The 19,598-nt window shown below is 55.6% G+C and overlaps 1 protein-coding gene and 1 long non-coding RNA gene across 2 annotated transcripts in view; one reads left to right on the top strand and one right to left on the bottom strand.

The window, feature by feature from the left end:
• Positions 1-2,374: 2,374 nt before the first annotated feature.
• LOC113457495 lies at positions 2,375-5,625 on the bottom strand. Its single transcript, XR_003378052.1, has 3 exons — positions 5,047-5,625; positions 4,701-4,859; positions 2,375-3,894 (listed from the first exon to the last, which is right to left on the bottom strand). It is a non-coding gene; the product is annotated as an uncharacterized LOC113457495 (long non-coding RNA).
• Positions 5,626-5,799: 174 nt separating this feature from the next.
• Positions 5,800-19,598, top strand: part of Map2k2 (mitogen-activated protein kinase kinase 2) — a 14,394-nt gene continuing 595 nt past the window's right edge. Inside the window, exons 1-10 of the mRNA XM_005359008.3 lie at positions 5,800-6,100; positions 7,779-7,989; positions 12,839-12,985; positions 15,244-15,321; positions 15,804-15,855; positions 16,047-16,171; positions 16,282-16,495; positions 17,735-17,799; positions 18,494-18,555; positions 19,105-19,150. Of these exons, the coding sequence (XP_005359065.1) occupies positions 6,009-6,100; positions 7,779-7,989; positions 12,839-12,985; positions 15,244-15,321; positions 15,804-15,855; positions 16,047-16,171; positions 16,282-16,495; positions 17,735-17,799; positions 18,494-18,555; positions 19,105-19,150 (1,092 nt within the window). The 5' untranslated portion in view covers positions 5,800-6,008. The remainder of the gene's footprint in view (positions 6,101-7,778; positions 7,990-12,838; positions 12,986-15,243; positions 15,322-15,803; positions 15,856-16,046; positions 16,172-16,281; positions 16,496-17,734; positions 17,800-18,493; positions 18,556-19,104; positions 19,151-19,598) is intronic.

Raw genomic sequence — 19,598 nt, 5'->3', positions numbered from 1 at the left:
ATGCCTTAATTAATCCCAGCACTCGGGAGGCAGAGGCAGGCGGATCTCTGTGAGTTCGAGACCAGCCTGGTCTACAGAGCTAGTTTCAGGACAGGCCCCAAAGCCACAGAGAAACCCTGTCTCGAAAAAAAAAAAAAAAAACATTTATTGACAACCACGGTCTCTTTCGTGTTGTGAGGTGGTTCCTGGGTGTGGAATTCAGTCCTTACACAGATGTGCGTGCAGTGGTGTGCCCACAGTTCCACGCTCACCCTCCAGTAGCCCTTTGCATCTGATTAACTTATTTCTTTCAGCACCGAGAAGCAAGCTAGAGCCTTGCGTATGCTAGTCAAGCCCTCCGCCACCGAGTCCTGCTCCAGGACCATCAGAACTGCTTAAAAATAGACAATGAATGTCACAATCCAGCTGGGCAATGGTGGCGCACACCTTTAATCCCAGCACTCGGGAGGCAGAGGCAGGCGGATCTCTGTGAGTCCAAAGCCAGCCTGGTCTACAGAGCGAGTTCCAGGACAGTCAGGAGTACACAGAGAAACTCTGTCTTGAAAAACAAAATAAGTTGGGCTGTGGTGGGGCACACCTTTAATCCCAGTACTTGGGAGGCAGAGGCAGGGGGATCTCTGTGAGTTTGAGGCCAGCCTGGTCTACCAAGGCACAATCCCCATGTCTGTACAGCTATTGTCACCACACCCTTCCAGGATTCTCCACCTTGCCATACAGAAGCTGTGTTCCTCTTCTGCAACTGCATCCCAGGCTCCAGAACTGGACATCCCTGTCTCGTAGTTCTGAAGACCTTAGGGACCTCCTTGGAGTGGAGCCTGCGTTCCGTGCCTCGTCCTGCCACTGAGCGCTGTCTCCCTGAGGCCCATCAAGCTCTACTAAATGTGTATTTCCTTTCTTTTTTCGTTTCTTGTTTATTTACTTATTTTTGAGAAATGGTATTTTTCTTTTTAAAAATGTTTTTATTGAGCTATACGTTTTTCTCCACTCCCCTCTCTTCTTCCCCACTCCCCTCCTACGCTCTCCCATGGTCCCCATGCTCCCAATTTACTCAGGAGATCTTGTCTTTTTCTACTTCCCATGTACATTAGATCCATGTATGTCTCTCTTAGGGTCCTTGTTGTTGTCTAGGTTCTCTGGGATTGTGAATTGTAGGCTGCTTTCTTTCTTTCTTTCTTTTTTTAGTTTTTTTTTTTTAAAGATTTATTTATTTATTATGTGTACAGGACATTCCTTCCATGTGTGCCCGCATGCCAGAAGGGGGCGCCAGGTCTCATTACAGATGGCTGTGAGCCACCATGTGGTTGCTGGGAATTGAACTCAGGACCTCCTGAAGAGCAGTCAGTGCTCTTAACCACTGAGCCATCTCTCCAGCCTCTTTTTTTAGTTTTTCGAGACAGGGTTTCTCTGTAGCTTTGGAGCCTGTCCTGGAACTAGCTCTTGTAGACCAGGCTGGCCTCGAACTCACAGAGATCCGCCTACCTCTGCCTCCCGAGTGCTGGGATTAAAGGCACGTGCTACCACCGCCTGGCATGTTTTTTTTTCTTGATGTCTAAAAGAGCCGGGCGATGGTAGCGCACGCCTTTAATCCCAGCACTCGGGAGGCAGAGGCAGGTGGATCTCTGTGAGTTCGAGACCAGCCTGGTCTTCAGAGCTAGTTCCAGGACAGGCTCCAAAGCCACAGAGAAACCCTGTCTCGAAAAACAAAAAAAAACAAAAAAAAAAAAAGAAAGAAAAAGATGTCTAAAAGAGAAATGTCTTTCTACATTGTACTGGCTAACCTGAAACTCACAGAGATCCTCTTTCAGAATTGTGAGCCACTGGGTTCGACTCCTTGCTGTTTGTTTATACCAGTGTCTCCTGTAGCTCAGGCTATCCGCTCATTAGATAACGATGAGGACCTTGAAATCCTGATCCTCCCAAGTCTACCTCCAGGGTGCTGAGGGGCACTTGTCACTACTGTACCTGGCCCATGGAGTGCTGGGTTAGAACCTAGGTTCTTGTGTGCTGGGTGAGCTCTGCCCACTGGGCCCCACATCCTATACCTGTCCCATTTGGAGCTAGGCTTCTGAATATTGCCTAGGCTGGCCTGCAGCTGGACAGGTGCACACACCTTCTCCTCGGCCTTGCTGCCTTCTGAGCATCTTCTCCCAAATGGTGAACTGTGAGTCATTTTCATTCAATACGAATGGGGCCGGAAGACCAGTGCGGGAGATCCTCACAGGGCTCTCCAACCCCCCCCCCCCACACTCTGGTGTACGCATGCTCACCCATATGTCTACAAGTAAGAAAGTGGCGGTGATGGCGCACACCTTTAATCCCATCACTCTGGAGGCAGGAGCAGGCGGCTCTGTGAGTTTCAGGAAAGACAGGCTGCACAGAGACATCCTGCCTCAAAGTAAAACAACACAAGCAAACCGTGAAACCTTGTATCTTCTATTTATGTGCAGGAATGGATTTAGCTGGGGCATTAATCACTGCCCAGCAGGGTCCTTGAGTGTCCAGACGGGAGAAGACGGTTTTCCAGCAACCTCAGCCACCACACAGGTGAGTCGTTCCACTTCGGCTCAGCAAGACAAGGGTCACCTTGAGTTAGCACTATCAGGAAAGCCATTACACAGTTATTCCTCGGAGTGTAACAAGGTGCCCGGAGGATGTTATTGGGGCTGGTGATAAGTCAGATACGGGCTGGGAAAGATCAGAGGTAAGGCAGGCAACAGCGAGGTGTGAGATGCCCTGTGCCCTCAGTCATAAACCTGCGAAGGGCTGAAGGGCTAGAAAACGGGGGAGGGTCAGCACACAGCCACCGGAGACAGGAGTGCCCAGTGCATACACCATTCCCACATCCACCGTGTCCACTGAGCTGGATAGAGGCAGACACACCTCTGACATACCGTTCTCCCTTAGACTAGTCAGAGCCACAAAACAAGGTAACAGGAGCCTGGCCAGAGGTCCACAGCAAGGACTAGTGATCTTCAAAGGCATAACAGCAGTTCAGTTTTTGTTATTATTATTTAGTACCAGGCATTAAGCCCAGGGTTTTCTAGAGCTCCACCCTGAGCACGCCCCCAGCCCCCAAAGGGGATTCTAAGCGGGGTGGGAGGGTTTCCACCCTGACCAAGCCCCAGCCCCTCACTGGGGGGATCTAGGTGGGGCTCCATCCTGACCATGCCCTCAGCCCCCTCTCTGGGCGGATTCTGGGCGGGACTCCACACTGACCACGCCCCTAGCCCCTCACTGGGGATTCTAGGTGGGACTTCCCTGACCACGCCCCGGCCGCCAGGTATACTTTTGTTGTTTTGGCATAGGGCACAAAGTAGCCCCAGCTGGTCTTCAACTGACTACGGTAGAGCAGGCTGGCCTTGGATTCTTGGAGCTCTGTCAGCCCCTACCTCCTAAGTGCTGGGACTTAAGGCATGGGCCACCACACCTGACCGCTCTTTGCTGTGAGTGACAGTGTCTGTCTTTATATGCTCTTTGTAACCTAGAGGCCTTTGAACTTGTTAAGTTCCTGCTTCTGCCCTTCAGGGTCCTTCCTTAGTGCAAGTGCAGTGATAATCCCTGACGCCCACCATGGGCAGAAGAGGAACAGCCCAAGAGACAAGACACATCCAGCTTGGGGCAGAATGGCTCCATGGGTGTGCGCTGCCGTAAAAGTTCTTGAAATTACACCTTCCAGAGGCTGCATTTATTACAGTCCATCACAGTCAATAACAGAGTCCATGGAGCTGAAGTTCAGCTGGAGCTGCAGGAAGACACTGCGTTGCATTCCTGTCGCGCAGCCTGCGATCCCAGCCTGGAAGTGCACCTGTGTTCGGCTACCAGAGAGGAGGCAGCTGGAGATGAGCCTGCGGGTCAGCAGGAGGGCTCAGCAGGTAGAGGACCCGAGTTTGCTCCCTGAGACAGAGGGAAACAGGAACCGGGTCCCAGACGTGCTCCAGGTGGAGCTGCTGGAGGAGGACTTCCCGCGGGGCACCTGTGGCGATGTCACTCTGAGCGCAGTAATTTCCTACGCAGCACCGGGGCCTGTGAACGACTTGACAAACTTATAAAACAATAACTGAGTGTGTTGGGGTGGGGTGGGGTCTCATGGGCTGAGCGCTCATCTAGGTTCCGTTGCTGGGCTGGACCCCAACCCTTGATTGACTTCTGAGACAGTCTCAGTATGTACCCCAGGCTAGCCCCTTCTTCCTCAGCCTCCTGAGGGTTGGGGGACAGGTGACTTCTCTATAGTCTGTGACTGAGCTCTGTTGGATTTACTTCTTTATCTATTTAGAGACAGCCTGACTGCATAGCCCTTCCCGTCCAGCATGGAGCTCACTGAGATCTTCCCAGGCCTGTGTGTCACCACGCCTGGAGCCTTTGGTTTAACAATGGCATGGTGGCCAGGCAGTGGCCGCAGACACCTTTAATCCCAGCACTCGGGAGGCAGAGACTGGTGGATCTCTGTAAATTCAAGGCCACCCTGGCCTACCGAGGAAGTTCCAGGACAGCCTGGGCTACATAGACAAACCCTGTCTTGAAAAACAAAGAAAAACAAAAAGTCTTGAATTGATTCTCAAAAACATGAAAGTGCATGGAGCTGGGGATGCGGCTGGGAGGTAGTGTGTCTGCATGGCATGGTGGAGCTTCAGAGAAGGCTGTGTGACACATGTCTTTGTGTCAAGTCATAATAATACCGAAATCAACAAACAGAAGCAAACCTGCAACCCTGATTTCCATGTGGCTGCTCAGAAGAGGCAAAAGCAGGGGCTCAATGAGGCATTTCTTCACTCCCAAACACCAGAGCATGACCCGAGACAAATGAACAAGCCCCCAGCAGGACGTCCACTGCGATGGAATATTATTCTATCCTCTGGTCTCTGAAATGAATCAGACAGAAAGTGACCCTAATCACAGGCCGTCGACCGATTCAGACGGAAAATGGAATGGTTGGCTGCCAGGGACTGGGAAGGAAAGTGGAGTTCATGTTTTAGCCCAACAGGAGCTTCTGGTGAGGCGATGGGGAAGGTCTGGGCTGTTAGCCTTCAGGCATTGTGTTGGACTGACCTGCTGGGTCCTGACAGTCATCAGCAAAGTCCCCTCAGAAAGGGCTTCCGCCAGCCTCCTCTCTCTTTTCCCCCTCCACGTGAGCACTGTCACACGACGGACTCTCCCTCTCTCCTCCTCCCTCCGTGGATGGTTGCACAACAGTGGAAACATACTAGATGCTGAGGCCAGAGGATTGGTGGGGGTGGGAGCGAAGCCCGGACAACACAGTAACTTCCAGGACAGTATGAGGTACTGAGACCCTATCTTGAAATAAAAAACAAACAGGAAGTACGGTTTAGTGGGCAGCACTCTTGCCCATCGGACAGGACACCCTAGCACCACAGAGTCAAACAAGATGGCTCAGGCCTACCATCCGGACACTCGGAAGGATGAGGCAGGAGGATCAGAGGTTGAAAAGCCAGCTTCAACTACACAGTGACCGGGAAGCCAAGCCTAGCCTAGGAAAAACACTAAAACCAGACAAGCCTGACTTGATTGATATTGCTCACAAGAGGTCTGGAATGTTCCTGCTGGGCACTCCCTACACCCACACCCTGGAGCCCAGTTCTGGTGCAGCCCGTCAGTCAGCGCTCCTAATCTCGCCCCACCCCTGGGACGCATGCGCAGCCGCGCGTGGGAGCCGGCCGATCGCGCGTGCTCAGACGTAGCCCAGCGTCCGCCCTTTCTCCTGCAAGAGCAGGGGCGCAACAGCGCGCATGCACCTTAATTGAGGGCGGAGCCTCGCGGGGGACGATCTCGCGAGAACCCGGCCGGCAGTCTCGTGGACGCCCCCTGCTCCTCGGCCTCCCGGCTGCGGTGCAGCGTCAGCTTCGCTCGGCCTCGGCGGCGGTCCGCTTACCTCGGCTGCTCGAGCTCGGCCGCCCTCCGCCGCCCGCCTGCCTAGGCCGCAGCCCCTGGCTCGCGTCGCGCCGCCCCCTATGGGCCCCGGCTGAGGCGCCGCCGCCGGCCGCGGAGCCCTGATGCTGGCCCGGAGGAAGCCGGTCCTACCGGCGCTCACCATCAACCCCGCCATCGCGGAGGGCCCGTCCCCCACCAGCGAGGGCGCCTCCGAGTGAGTGGGCGTGGCCTCAGAGGGAAGGAGGCGGGGCCAGAGGCTGGGGCTGTGGTCTGAGGGGAAAGTGCAGTGGACGGAGGGGAGAGGGGCGTGGCCTCTGAGGACCAGAACAAAGCCCCGTGGGGGGCGGGGCCGGAGAGGTGAGGGGCGGGGCCTAAGGTGAGAGCCCTGTGGCCTGTGAGCTTAGAGGGGCGGGACCTGCGATGGGTGGGCGTGGCCGTAAGCACCCTGACTTAAGAAGAAAGGGTCCAAAGTAACCAAGGGGTCTGGAGATGGGGACAAGGGGCAGTGTCTGACAGGGTGGCTCTTCGCGTACACCTCTGCTGGGAAACTGAGGGGGCCGGTGAGCATGAGAGAAAGGCATGCGTGAGTGTGTTGGGGCCACGAAAGGGGGATGGAGAGGAGCATAAGAGGAGGCTGGGCAGTTGGAGACCCAAGAAGGGGGAAGGGATGTGACACCTGGAGGGTCCGGGAGAGCGAGGCTTTCCAGGTGAGAGTGGGGTGTGTGACAGAGGAAAGGGCTGGCTAGCTCAGTCACATGAAGAGAGTGGAGCCTGCAGTGTCTGGCTGAAGTCCCAGGAGGCAGGAGGTCCTGGCTTGCAGGGGCCATGGTGACCTAGTGGGAAGTGGGCGGTGCCCTGAGAGGTAGGCAGGGGTAAATGACTCACTGTGGTGGGGTGGGATGAGGGGTCCAGAAAGAGGATCATCAAAGAAGGTTGGGTATAAGGGTTTCCTGGGGGGAGAAGGGGAAGGCTGGGCTTCCTGAGGTGAGAGGGGTGTGTCCTAGGACAGGGTACCAGAACAGGGGATCCTCTGTAAGGAGAGCTGAGGTGAGGCCCCCCTCTGTGGGAATATTGGTGTGACGGAAGGCCTCCCCACAGTCCGCAGAGTGGGGACCGTGGCGTTACCTGAGAAGTAGGATAGAGGGTCTTGGATGGCCTGGGGTGCTGGAGTTCTGGGAAAGGGTGTGGAGCTTTCCAGTCCTGAAGTCATAGTAAGGACGTGAGGTGGGGGAAGAGCCTTGAGACCCGAGCCCGCAGTGACGTCCTGATAGTGCTGAGGATTCCCAGGGCTGGGTGCAGCCTGAGGTCCTGTGAGGCTGACCAGTATATCGCCATCCTACGGCGCTCACTGTGTGTGGGAGAACAGGGTGGGGTGTTGGCTTGTTTGAGGGTACCACTTACCCATGGGTGGAGACAAGTGGTGGGAAAGTTCTCTCAACTGTAAAAGCGGAGCCTGTGAGGCTGAGGCAGGCAGATCGCTAGTTCAAGCCAACTTCAGGCAAGTTCAGAGACAGTCTGGGTAACTTTTAGACCCATCCTAAAAGAGTCCCTGCCTAGAATCCCCAGAGGGGCTGGCAGAGGTCATGCCTAGTGTGGGAGGCCTCAGGTTTTGATAGCATAATCACACACAAAATTAAATCACAGGCATGGCTGTTGCCACCTTAGTCTCCTGCCTCTTAGCCTGGTTCTTGGCTGCAAAGCTACTTGAGATTCCCTCAGCAAAGACCTGATGTGGTCTGGAGGTGTCGTAGGTTCTCTGGAGCAGCTTATCATGACGCCTCCATACCTGGGGATTCAGCCTCCATGTTTGGTAACCTGTGTTCCTTTCCCACACGGAGTGCAAGCATGGGTTTTGGGTATTTGGCTTACCCTCTACTCCTGGGGCTCTGCAGGGCGAACCTGGTGGACTTGCAGAAGAAGCTGGAAGAGCTGGACCTGGATGAGCAGCAGAGGAAGCGGCTGGAGGCCTTCCTGACCCAGAAGGCCAAGGTTGGTGAACTCAAGGACGACGACTTTGAGAGGATCTCAGAGCTGGGTGCTGGCAATGGCGGCGTTGTCACTAAGGCCCAGCACAGGCCATCAGGCCTCATCATGGCCAGAAAGGTGAGGAGCTCAGGGTGGGCGTTCATGCATTCTTCAGCTTCTCGTCAGTCTTGTGATGGTAGGGCAGGGTCTCACTGTGTATCCCTGGCTGTCTTAGAACTTGCTGTGTTAACCTGGAACTCACAGATTGCCCGCCCCTTCCACACTCTAGAGCTGAGGATGTGGAGTATTGGGGAGTGCTGGCCTAGCACGCTCCAGACCCCAGGTGTTGTAGCAGGACTTCCCACGCCACCCAGGCTCTTCCTTACCCAAGACAAACCATCTCCAGGACTGGACTGTGAACTACTGACCGCTGGCTAGAAAACGGCCTCATGTGGAGTTCGTGTGTCAATGTGGTAGCCTTGGCCCAGTGGGACAAATGGACCTGGGTTCAGTTCCCAGCACCCATATGGTGGTTTGTGGCCGTGGTTGCAGGGATCTGACACCCGCACAGTGCCACACATGCAGTCAGGCACCAGTGCACATGAAACAGCAACAAGCAAGAGTACAATGTCCTCCTCATCTGTGTGTGGGCCAACCCGGCTGCATAAGACCCTGCATGAGACTGAGCCAGTCCAGCACTCTGGTCTGCAGAGGAGCAGTGCTGGGGCCTGCACATGCGCACAGCAGGAGCGCTGGGGCCTCTGGAGCAGGGGCGTTAACCCAGGCCTCCAGACACCAGACAGACTCTGACTGCGGAGAATGAGCAAGTGCCTGTGACGCAGGGTCGGCTCTATGTTGCAGCCTCAGAGGAACCCTGAAGGCCACTTTGGAATGGTGTCCCTGCTTCCCACCTCCTGTTGATTGGATGAGGCCCACCCTGTCACCTTTTGGTCACCTGCTTTTCTTTGTTTTGAAAGCACACAGTTCTCCAAAACCACAGAGAAACCCTGTCTCGAAAAAAAAAAAAAAAAGAAAGCACACAATCTCTGCCTCACAGAGCGCCATTCCAGCACAAGGAGGCTGGTTCAGGAGCATGCTGGGCCCCAGGGCTTCGGCTGCAGGATTCCGACCAGCTGAAGAAGAATCGGCCTGCCTGCCGGGAGGCCCGTGAGGTGTGGAAAGGTGAGATAAGAATGTAGCCAGTGGTGAGTTGCTGGGGAAACTGCATCTTCCCTGCCCGGGGTCTCTTGACCATCATGCACTGCTGCACCCTGGAACCTCTCCTGTTTCACACAGAGAACCACTGTGGCACTCAGAGGGCAGCAGGGGACCCTGAAGAGGTGGCCCAAGTCCTTGTGGGGATCCAGGAGCTCCCTGACATCTGGATACAGGTCACCTCTGTCTGGAGCCACTTGGAGAGTTGTCCACACTGCCCCTTGGCCAACGTGTGATTATCTGCCGTGATGGACCATACAGAAGACCCAACATGTCTGCACTCTCCACTTGGGCTTTCTGTGACTAGTCGCACCTCCAGTGACATCCTTGACGTACAGTCCCAGTCCCCTTGTGACTCGGGCCAGGCAGGGTCAGTGGAACTCAAGTGGCGCTGTAACACACCTGGGTTGGAAGCGGCTTCTTCATGACAAGTGACTTTTCTGCCCAGAGCTTGTGTAACGCAGAGGCCACATCACAGTGCCAGCTGGTCCCTGACAAGGGCAGATGTGCAGAGCTGGTGTGTGATTACCAGCTGTGTGTGGAAGCTGATGTCAGGCCTATGGCACGTTGAGAGGGAGCCTGGGACTGCATTAGGATTCCATGCTCTTGGAAACATCCATATTCCGTGGTCCAAATTCTGCACCAGCTGTCAAGACATTTGTCAAAGGTGGGGGCCTCCTGAATCTATTGCACTGTAGGCTCTGCGCATCTTGCTGACTCTGCTTCTAATCACAGGAAGTGATGTCCAGCCCTTTCATCTCATCTCCCTAGTGGAGGAGGATGGCCCTACTTAAGGGCTGTCCCCACTGCCAGCAGGGGACACTCAGAGACCCACAGTCAGGCTTGTACCAGAGGCAGTTCAGGTGTTTCCACACAGATCCAGGTCCCCTGGGAAGCTTCTGGGGCAGCAGTGATCTGAGTGCCCAGGACTGTGTTCACGCTGCACAACAAGATGGCATCCTTACCTCCTAGTCATCACTGTCATTGCTGAGCAACCCCTCAGTGCCAGGAAGCAGCCCCAGTCCTGGCTCACCTACTTGGCAGCAGCTGCCATTGGGAGCTGGACATCAGTGGACGAGACGGTGGTAACACCTGCACCTGCTTCTCTTCAGGCTGGTGTTCCTGTGGGAACTCACTGTGCCGCCCTTGTTCCTGTCAGTGCACCTCTGATGTCACACAGGCACCTGACAACTGAGAGCCTCTCTCATCTGCGGCCGTGCCCGACTCGGAAGGTCTGCTGCACCCCGGGTCTCTGCTCTGCATTCACTTCTAGCTCTCCCGAGGTTCTCAGAGCGGACCTGGACCCCACACACATTTCCTGTGAGCACCAGGAAATGCAGGCCCACCACACAAGCCCATGCCCAAACACTGGAGTTCCTGGGACTGAGGCAGACAGCTTGGGCTTACCATGGTTGTGGGGTAAGCCAAGTCGGTGAAGCGTGGGAGGCAGAGCCAGCCTGGGCTACTCTTCTAGGCCTGCTTGAGCATTTGGGGTTCTGAAATGTTTGTGGTTCTCATGAGGGCTGCTTGTCCTTTGTGTGTAGAACACTGTTTCCACGTGTTGTGCCTGCTTCTGTAGTGGTGTGGCTTTTTTGTTTTGTTTTGTCCTTTTGAGACAGTATCTTGCTATGTAGCTGTGGTTGGTTATTTTAAAACTTGCTCTGTAGATCAGGCTGGCCCCAAACTCAGATCCACCTGCCTCTGCCTCCCGAGTGCTGGAATTGAAGGGACGGCATGGTTTTAACTTTTCAAAAGATAATAAACATAGAAAAGTGTGTCTGTGGGTGCCCAGAGGCGAGAAGAGGGCACTGGCTCCTCTGCAGGTAGAGTTCCATGTGGCTGTGAGTGGCTGCATGGGTGCCAGAAGCACCTCAGGACCCATGCAAGAGCAGGAAGTACTCTTAACCACTGAGTCGTCTCTGTTTTGAACCCCAGAGTGACTGTCTTGTTGGCTTTTGATGAAATAGGCTGTGGGACAGCAGGCTCTGCCCAAGTCCCCAGATGCAGGGGCCCCTGAAGCAGAGCCTTTTCGGTGTGTGGGTGTGTGCTGGGGTGCTCTCACTGCGTGACCCTGGGGAGGAGGGAGCGTCACGAAGCATTCCTTTGGCCTGCTGGGATGACTGGCGGGGTGGTGCTGGGCACCCTTGTTGGGGTCAGCCTTAGTTACAGATCTTTGCAGGACCTACAGGGACCACAAGGTCACGGGGGTACTTCGTAGGCATCTCCGCTATGGCTATGGCCACCAGAGTCACCCTCACCTGTCCTAAGCTCAGCTGGCTCCCTCATGCTCCAGTGCCCCCCCCCCTTTTTTTTTGAGACAGGGTTTCTCTGTAGCTTTGGAGCCTGTCCTGGAACTAGCTCTTGTAGCCCAGGCTGGTCTCGAACTCACAGAGATCCGCCTGCCTCTGCCTCCCGAGTGCTGGGATTAAAGGCATGCGCCACCACTGCCCGGCTCATCCCTAGGTGTCTTTTTGTCCCCTGTGAAAAGACCTCCCCAGTTTGCCCCACCACCCTTCCTGCTCACTAGCCACGCTAGTGACACCTGATTGCAGTTACTGTGCTGGTCCACAGCGGGCATTTCTACTTCAGCCCATCTCTCCCCAACCTCTGACCCATGCCTTGCCCATGCAGAGACTTCCTTTGTCTCTGGGCCACCCACGTGCCCGTGGCCTTCTGTGGAGCAGGGGAGTGCCTCGTTTTTCCTGATGCTGCCCCATGGGCCCTGGGTGCCCTGTGGACCTTACAGGCTCCATGTGTGTTTCCTGATTAGCCACACCAGCTTCTGGTGGTGACAGCTGGCCTCCCCTGGCAGATTTAGAGACTTGGGTATCTCCTGTGGCTGATGTGCCTGGCCATGGCTGCTTGCCCTGGGTGCCAGGGTCCAGGCCTGTGCACTCTGGCTGCTCTCACAGCGCTCTGGACTCCTGGGAGGGCGGGAGGGCTAGTGGACCTGGCCTCTGAGCAGAGCTTTGCTCTGGAAATGGCAGGCCTGTAGGAAGATAGGGTGCTGCTATTGCCTGGTGCATGGGGTAGCTTGGCTCACACGTGATTCACGTGAGCATGGTACATTTTCCCCCACAAGAATACAACAGTGACTTCCCCCCTTTTGTTTTTTTGGTTTTGTTTGTTTGTTTGATTTGTTGGTTTTTGGTTTTCCTGAGACCGGGTTTCTCTGTGTAATAATCCTGTCTGTTCCTGGAACTCACGCTGTAGCCCAGGCTGGCCTCAAACTCATAATGATCCTCCTGCCTCTGCCTCCCAAGTGCTGGGATTAAAGGCATGTGCATCATGACCGCCTAGCTCTACTTCCCCCCCCTCTTTTTAAAGAATTATTTATTTATTTATAGGCCTGCGGGCCAGAAGAGGGCACCAGGTCTCATTACTGATGGTTGTGAGCCACCGTGTGGTTGCTGGGGATTGAACTCAGGTCCTCTGGAAGAGCAGCCAGTGCTCTTAACCACTGAGCCATCTCTCCAGCCCTACTTTCCCTTTTTTGAATCTTCATTCTAAGCCAATTTTACTGAAAGACACCTATTTTAGACATTTCATTGAGTGTCAGCTGCCCCCTACTCGTGGTGAATAATGTCCCAGTGTGTGGACAAGCGTGCTGTGTGCCCGTCATCCATCTGGGGACCTAGTCTTACCCACTCACTGAGAGCTCGTGTAGGCGATGTCCTCCCTCTCACAAGCACATGCCCGGGATTGGGTCTGTGGGGCCTTGGTGGCCAGAACACCTCTCCCTCCTCTGAGCAGCCGCCCTTCCTCCTTGCAGCTGATCCACCTGGAGATCAAGCCAGCCGTCCGCAACCAGATCATCCGGGAGCTGCAGGTGCTGCACGAGTGCAACTCGCCCTACATTGTGGGCTTCTACGGGGCCTTCTACAGCGACGGCGAGATCAGCATCTGCATGGAGCACATGGTGAGGCTCTGTCCCCACCTGCCAGGCAGTGTGTGTGCTGTGTCGTTCATGGTCTTGGGATCCCGGGCAGTCTGTAGGGTGTGGTCCCCACACTAAGCCCGTGGGAAGTGGGTTCCTGCTCCAGTAGGTGTTTGTACTCTCTGGGCTGGTGAGAACACACTTAGGTAAGTGGCCTTCAGCTCTCTAGACTGTTACAGTCTGGGTCTTCAGCCTTGGGCAGGATGGAGGGTTGGGGGCAGTGAGAATCCTGCCCAGTCCCTGCTGAGCCAGGCACCAGACCTCTGAGATTCCCTTGCAAGGATTGGTGGCTGCTGTGGCCCCTCGGGTAGGCTGTCCTCACTTGGTATTAGGGGTGTGCACGCATGTACCCTGAGAACCTGTCACTCACAGGAGCATGCAGCTGTGGCCTCTGATGCAGCTCTGTAACTCCCATGTTATGGTGGCTCATATTCACAAGACCTTGGGAAGGGCACCACACCCGGCCCTAGCTGTGTCCATGTACTGAGGCTTGGCCCTGGGCTGACAGGACCTCTGGTCTCCACCCGCAGCTTGTGTACACAGAGAGCTTGTCCAGCCCCAGTTTGAGAGAAGGCTTCTGTGGGCAGAGCTGCTCGCCCTACACCTAGATACCAAGGAGAAGGGAAGGGAGAAGCTGGGTCCTGCTGTGCCCATCCAAGACCACTTCCTACAAGGCCCACCTCTCAGAGGGCCTGCCCCCCCACCACACTGCAGACCCAGCTGTTACTGTAGACGAGAAGCTGTGCGTGTCCTTAGTGCCGCACGCCTGCTCGAAGCCCGCTGGAGAGTTGAAACTGTCCTTGCGGTGTGCGTGGCAGCTGCAGAGGGATGGAAGGCACTGAAGGAACACCATGTCAGGGAAAGCTAAGGTTCCAGGACTCAGCCCTCAGCCTGACTTATCTGTGTTTGAGTCCCTCGAAGGAAAATGTGATTCTCTCTGATGTAGTTAGCATTTTCCTTGGGCAGTCCATCAGCTCCTAAATAAAGACACAGAGACTTACCAGTTATGAATGCTCAGCCTTAGCTTAGGCTTGTCCCACTAATAATTTTAACTCAATTTAACCTGTTTCTTTTATCTACAACTTGCAGTGGGGCTTTTTACGTTTCTTCCTTTTTGTATGTACTACTCTGTGGCTGGCTGAGTGGCCCCTGCTGGTCCCCCCTCCCCCTAAACCTAAATTCCTCCTCCTATTCAGTCTCTGCCTGAAATTCCCTCCTATACTACTCCCTCACTATTGGCCATTCAGCTTTTTATTACACCAGTCAGGTGCCTTAGGCAGGCAAGGTGAAACAGCAACATATCTTTCCATAATTAAACAAATGCAGCATAGACACATGTAACACGTGCTTGCTTCGTTAGTAGATATTCTGCAACACTCTGATGGTGGCAGTCTCTAGAACACTGGGCACGTGCAGGGACCAGCAGGCAGCATCTGCAGTTCCCTGTCTTGCTCTGGGACACTATGATCAGGCTGTGATCATCTGAACTCACTCCCAGGGACTTTGAGCCATGCCTGGGGATGTGTGTAACTGTCACGCTAGGGGAGCTAAGGTGTCGAGTCAGGGACAGGTCAGTCAGGCCTCAACAACACCCTGCAGGGCCCATGGTGGGATAACAGAAGCCTTGGCCCTTGCTGCCCTCAGTAGGCAGCGGCCTGTTCTTTCCAGTGTCCAGCCAGCGTCACCTCCAATCTCCCAGTTCATAGCAACAGAGCGTAGGTCTCCAGTGACCCAATACCCAGTCGCACAGGTCCACCTGGTGATAGTCTACCTGTCGTTCAGCAGCTTCAGAGATGGCCAGGTCTTCTGCATCTGCCTTGTGTGTCGCACTGAGCACTGGGGGGGCAGGGGGATACACATGGGGCTCGGGAGCATAGGAAGGGGCCCGTTTTAACTTCATTTTCTGATGTCCTGTTTTCCTGTATCAATTTGGAAATGCACGTAGGTGTGACAACCTGGCAGTGACTGCCCAGTGTCCTGGCCCAGCTAGAGTCAGGGCGTCAGGGCCATGTCCTGGGTCTGAGAACCAGCCAGGGCAGATGACTGTGAGCCAGGCCTGTCCCATCCTGCCCACCATTTTCCCTCGCTGTCCTGGTGTGAGGAGCTGGCTCTTGACAGAGGTTCAGGGTTCTGCAGCCTCCCATATCATATGCCTGCTTGAGCGCCTGCGGAGTGTGCAGGCTGCTGGTGGTTGGGTTTCTTGACAAGGCCGGTTCCTCAGCTGCTGTCTCTGCATGCAGGATGGTGGCTCGCTGGATCAGGTTCTGAAGGAGGCCAAGCGGATCCCTGAGGACATCTTGGGGAAGGTCAGCATTGCGGTGAGTTCTCCAGCTGCTGTTGCTCCAACAGCAGCCTCTCCCTGGGAGACTAAGCAGGTCATGTCCTAATCCACTTGGGGTCCTCTGCTCTTCCCTCCATGACTACACTGAGCTGAGTGTGGTGGCATGCACCCACCTAGCGTTCAGAAGCCAGGGGCAGCCTGATCTATGTAGCGAGTTCCAGGTCAGCTAAGTTTACAGAAAAAATTCCAGGCCTGGTACCACACACCTGTCATCTCAACAGTTGAAGGGCCAAGACAGGAGGATTGCAGTGAGTTTGAGGCTACCCTCCACCCTGGACTTTCAAATACAGACAGTGACCATGTGCTTGCCAAGGATGGCTATGAGGGGCTTGGGGCCTTAATGTGTCACCCACTTGCCATGGCTGGGGAGGTTCATCACAGCCCAGAGCTGGTGCCATTGGCACAGAAGCTACCTAGGTCTGACCCAACTGGTGGGTAACCATGCTGTCTTCCCTGCAGGTGCTCCGGGGCCTGGCATACCTGCGCGAGAAACACCAGATCATGCACAGAGGTGAGTGGGTCCAGGCTTGTGTGGGCAGGGCCTGTGCACAGAGGTGAGTGGGTCTAGGCTTGTGTGGGCAGGGCCTGGGCACAGAGGTGAGTGGGTCTAGGCTTGTGTGGGCAGGGCCTGGGCACAGAGGTGAGTGGGTCTAGGCTTGTGTGGGCAAGCCGGGCCCAGCCTCACCCCGGTACTCTTTCTAGACGTGAAGCCCTCCAACATTCTGGTGAACTCTCGAGGCGAGATCAAGTTGTGCGACTTCGGGGTGAGCGGCCAGCTGATTGACTCCATGGCCAACTCATTTGTGGGGACGCGCTCCTACATGTCTGTGAGTGTCCTGGCCCCCCTGCACATCCTCATCGGGGTCCATATGTGGTTGTGTGCATGGCCCCTGTCTGGTTTTGCCAACCCCAGCTCTGTCCCTGTCTCCTCCGACAGCCAGAGCGGCTGCAGGGCACGCATTACTCTGTGCAGTCAGACATCTGGAGCATGGGACTGTCGCTGGTGGAGCTGGCCATCGGAAGGTACCCCATTCCCCCACCTGATGCCAAGGAATTAGAGGCCAGCTTTGGCCGGCCTGTGGTCGATGGCGCAGATGGAGAGCCCCATAGTGTCTCACCGCGGCCCAGGCCGCCCGGACGCCCCATCAGCGGTATGGGACAGGGCAGCTAGCTGGGGAGGGAAGGGTAGGGGACCAGCTGCTGCTCTCCTGTCCCTTGGCCAGGGCAGACTGTAGTCGTGGTCCTCAGACTCCTGGGCTTCCTGGGGACAGAGCTGCAGGCAGCAAGTGCCTCGTCAGCTGCCCAGGGCAGCCACACCTGTTGTTGCCAGCTGAAAGGCCCGGAACTCCACTCTGGGTCAGGCCTTGGCCAGCTGCTAGGTTTCCCAGCATTTCCTCATGAAACTGTGTAAATGGGGGCTGGGGTGCAAAAGGAGCCAGCCATTGCCTGCAGCCTGCCCCTCAACCCAGTGTCATCCCGGTGCTGGGGCCTCCGCTGGCACAAGAAGGGTAGACCAGTTGCCAGGAGTCCTGGGGATTCAGTCCAGCCCTTTGAGTGGCCACCTTGGCCACTGAGGGTCAGGGACAGAGTCCTAGTGTGGGGACAGAGCCTCTGCAGAGCACTGGGTGCTGGAATAGCAGCTTGTCGGGTGTGTGTGTCTTTGTGACTGCTGAAACAGGACAGGCACTGAGCCTGTCTTCCTGAAGGCCTTGCTGCCCCTGCTCCCTCTAGCTGGTTCTAGAACATGCGACCGCTCCTAAAGGAGGTCATACTCTTATGTGTGCTGTCACCCGGCCCCAGTCACCTTTGGACCTTTTCTGTGCCATGGTCTTACTAAGCACAGTGTTTGGGAGGTCCCCACATATGGCTGGACCTGCTGGGTGGGCGGTGTGTGATTCTCGTGCCCTTAATGAGCCCCTCCCCACCCTGTGCTCTTGCTGGCTGTTTACCCTGACCCTGGATTGCAGGCCATGCTCCTCAGCTAACCCCTTCTTGATGGTACCAGGGGTCCCAATCCCCTGGTGAGCTGGGGTGGTGACAACAGGCCAGCTCCCTGGCCAGCACCTTCCCTGCCTAAGTCCCAAAGCAGCACCCTATGGTGGATGGGCAAACAACCCAGTTCAGCTGCTGGCCACCAGGGCCTTGGGCAAGGGTCACCACCCACCAGCCTCCTGTTCCAGGTCCTCAGCAGCTGCTCTGCAAGGTTACATCAGTGTCCTTGCTTGGTCACCAAACCCTCCCCCACCTGCCAGGCCTGTAGAAGCCGGGGCTGCGACTGACGGACTGGAAGCATCCCCAGCCTGTACAAGTGCAGGGGTGAGGCCAGACAGGGCCACCCTTTAAGTTTTGTCTCCCACCCCCAGTTATCTGTTCTTTGTCCTGCCAAGTAGGTCATGGGATGGACAGCCGACCTGCCATGGCCATCTTTGAACTGCTAGACTACATCGTGAATGAGGTGTGTGCCCCTGGGCTTCGGGCACTTTGCTCGGGGAGTTAGCTGTGGATGGGAGGGAACTATCGCCCTGCTGTTGCCTCTGCTGTGGCCATCTCCATAGAAAGAGGGTGGAGGCCATGGAAGAGCTCCTGCCTAGAATCCCCCAGTGAGGGTGAGGGGCTGGATTAGCTCCTCCGTGTTCCCGCCTCCTCCTCTGGGAAGTTGCTGCCCTCCCTCATATTTGGGCTCAGAGAGCTCCTAAGGCAGGCTAGCTTCTAACCAGACTGAGGCAGGGGCATTGAGTTTAGTCACATAGTGACTTCCAGGTAAATCTTGGCTACAATACGAGACCCTAACTCAGAAGCATAAACAGCGGATAATGGAACAAAAACTCCAAGCACGTCTCCAGAAAGGACAAGGTCTAGGAACACTGGCAGACATGAGCTTTGGACCCTGCTTGCCTGCTATAGCTGAGCCTGGGTGGGGATGTGGCTTGTGACAGGATGGCCACTGTTCCTGGCTTTGACTCCAGTTCAGCCCGCACTTCTCCCAGGAAGTCCTGGAGCCACCCTTCACAGGAAGGACTCAGCCTTTGCACAGGGTGTCCCTGCCCTCCTACTTGATAGTTTTGAGAAGCTGAACTACAGGAACCCAGCACAGTGAGGGAGTGGCCAGCATCCTTGCAGACCCCAGTGACCCTTCCCTTCCTCCACAGCCGCCTCCCAAACTGCCCAGCGGTGTGTTCAGCTCAGACTTCCAGGAGTTTGTGAACAAATGGTGAGGTGGGCCCGGGGTGGTGAGGCAGCCGCAGTCCACTGTGCAGTCAGGGACACATGTCCCCACACCTGGGGGCATAGACACAGCTCCCACCCAGTGGACATCTGGGGGGTCAGCCGAGCCGTTTGATCCCCAACCGTTGAAGTATGGTCAGTTGTGGTGAGGTATTTCCCAAGTACAGTGGCCAGCTGCTTGTGTGCTGGGCAGTAGAGTTGCCAGCCCTTTGCCTTCACTAGTTCATTAGAAACTTAGCTATAGCTGGGCGGTGGTGGTGCACGCCTTTAATCCCAGGACTCGGAGGCAGGACTCGGAGGCAGAGGCGGGCAGATCTCTGGGAGTTTGAGGACAGCCTGGTCTACAAGAGCTAGTTCCAGGACAGCTAGGTTGTTACACAGAGAACCGAGAACCGTCTTGAAAAAGAAAAATGAAAATCAGGGGCTACTGGTGGGCAAACCCCCACCCACTCGTAGCCAGACCCCCACCCACACCCACCCCTTAGAACGCCTAAGATAGCTGCTGAGTGACTTTCGTATCTTATCCCCGTGCTAGCCTCATTAAGAACCCAGCGGAGCGGGCGGATCTGAAGATGCTGATGGTGAGTGGAGGTGCCTGAAGCCTGGGGTCTGATGGCCCTGAGGCTGGCTTTGTCTGGAGGTGAAAGACTCTCTAGGCCTACACCCTGGAAGGCCCCTCCCCCAGGGTGAGACTTAGGGCAGACCTCAGCACCCCCACTGGACAGGCCTAATCTGAGTTAAGCTCCATCTGTCTATTTCTTAGGCTCCTGAGAAAGAAAATGGTGCTGGTTATGGGTGTGTGCACCCCTACCCACTCCAGAGATGGACGCAGGCCTCATAGCTGGGTGTGGTGGCACATGCCTGCCATGCCAGCCTAGGGAACTCAGCTCATGCACACACCTTTCTGGCACTCAGGGAGTTTAGGCTCTAGGATCAGAATTTGAAGGTCGTCTTTGACTACATAGACATGTAAGGTTAACGTGGACCATGTTTGACTCTGGGGAGAGAGAGAGAGAGAGAGAGAGAGAG

Source organism: Microtus ochrogaster, linkage group LG1 (assembly GCF_000317375.1).
Source record: "Microtus ochrogaster isolate Prairie Vole_2 linkage group LG1, MicOch1.0, whole genome shotgun sequence".
In the NCBI taxonomy this organism is placed as follows: domain Eukaryota; kingdom Metazoa; phylum Chordata; class Mammalia; order Rodentia; family Cricetidae; genus Microtus; species Microtus ochrogaster.
Note: the sequence above shows the minus strand (reverse complement) of the source record. Positions and strands in the feature narration are given on the sequence as shown.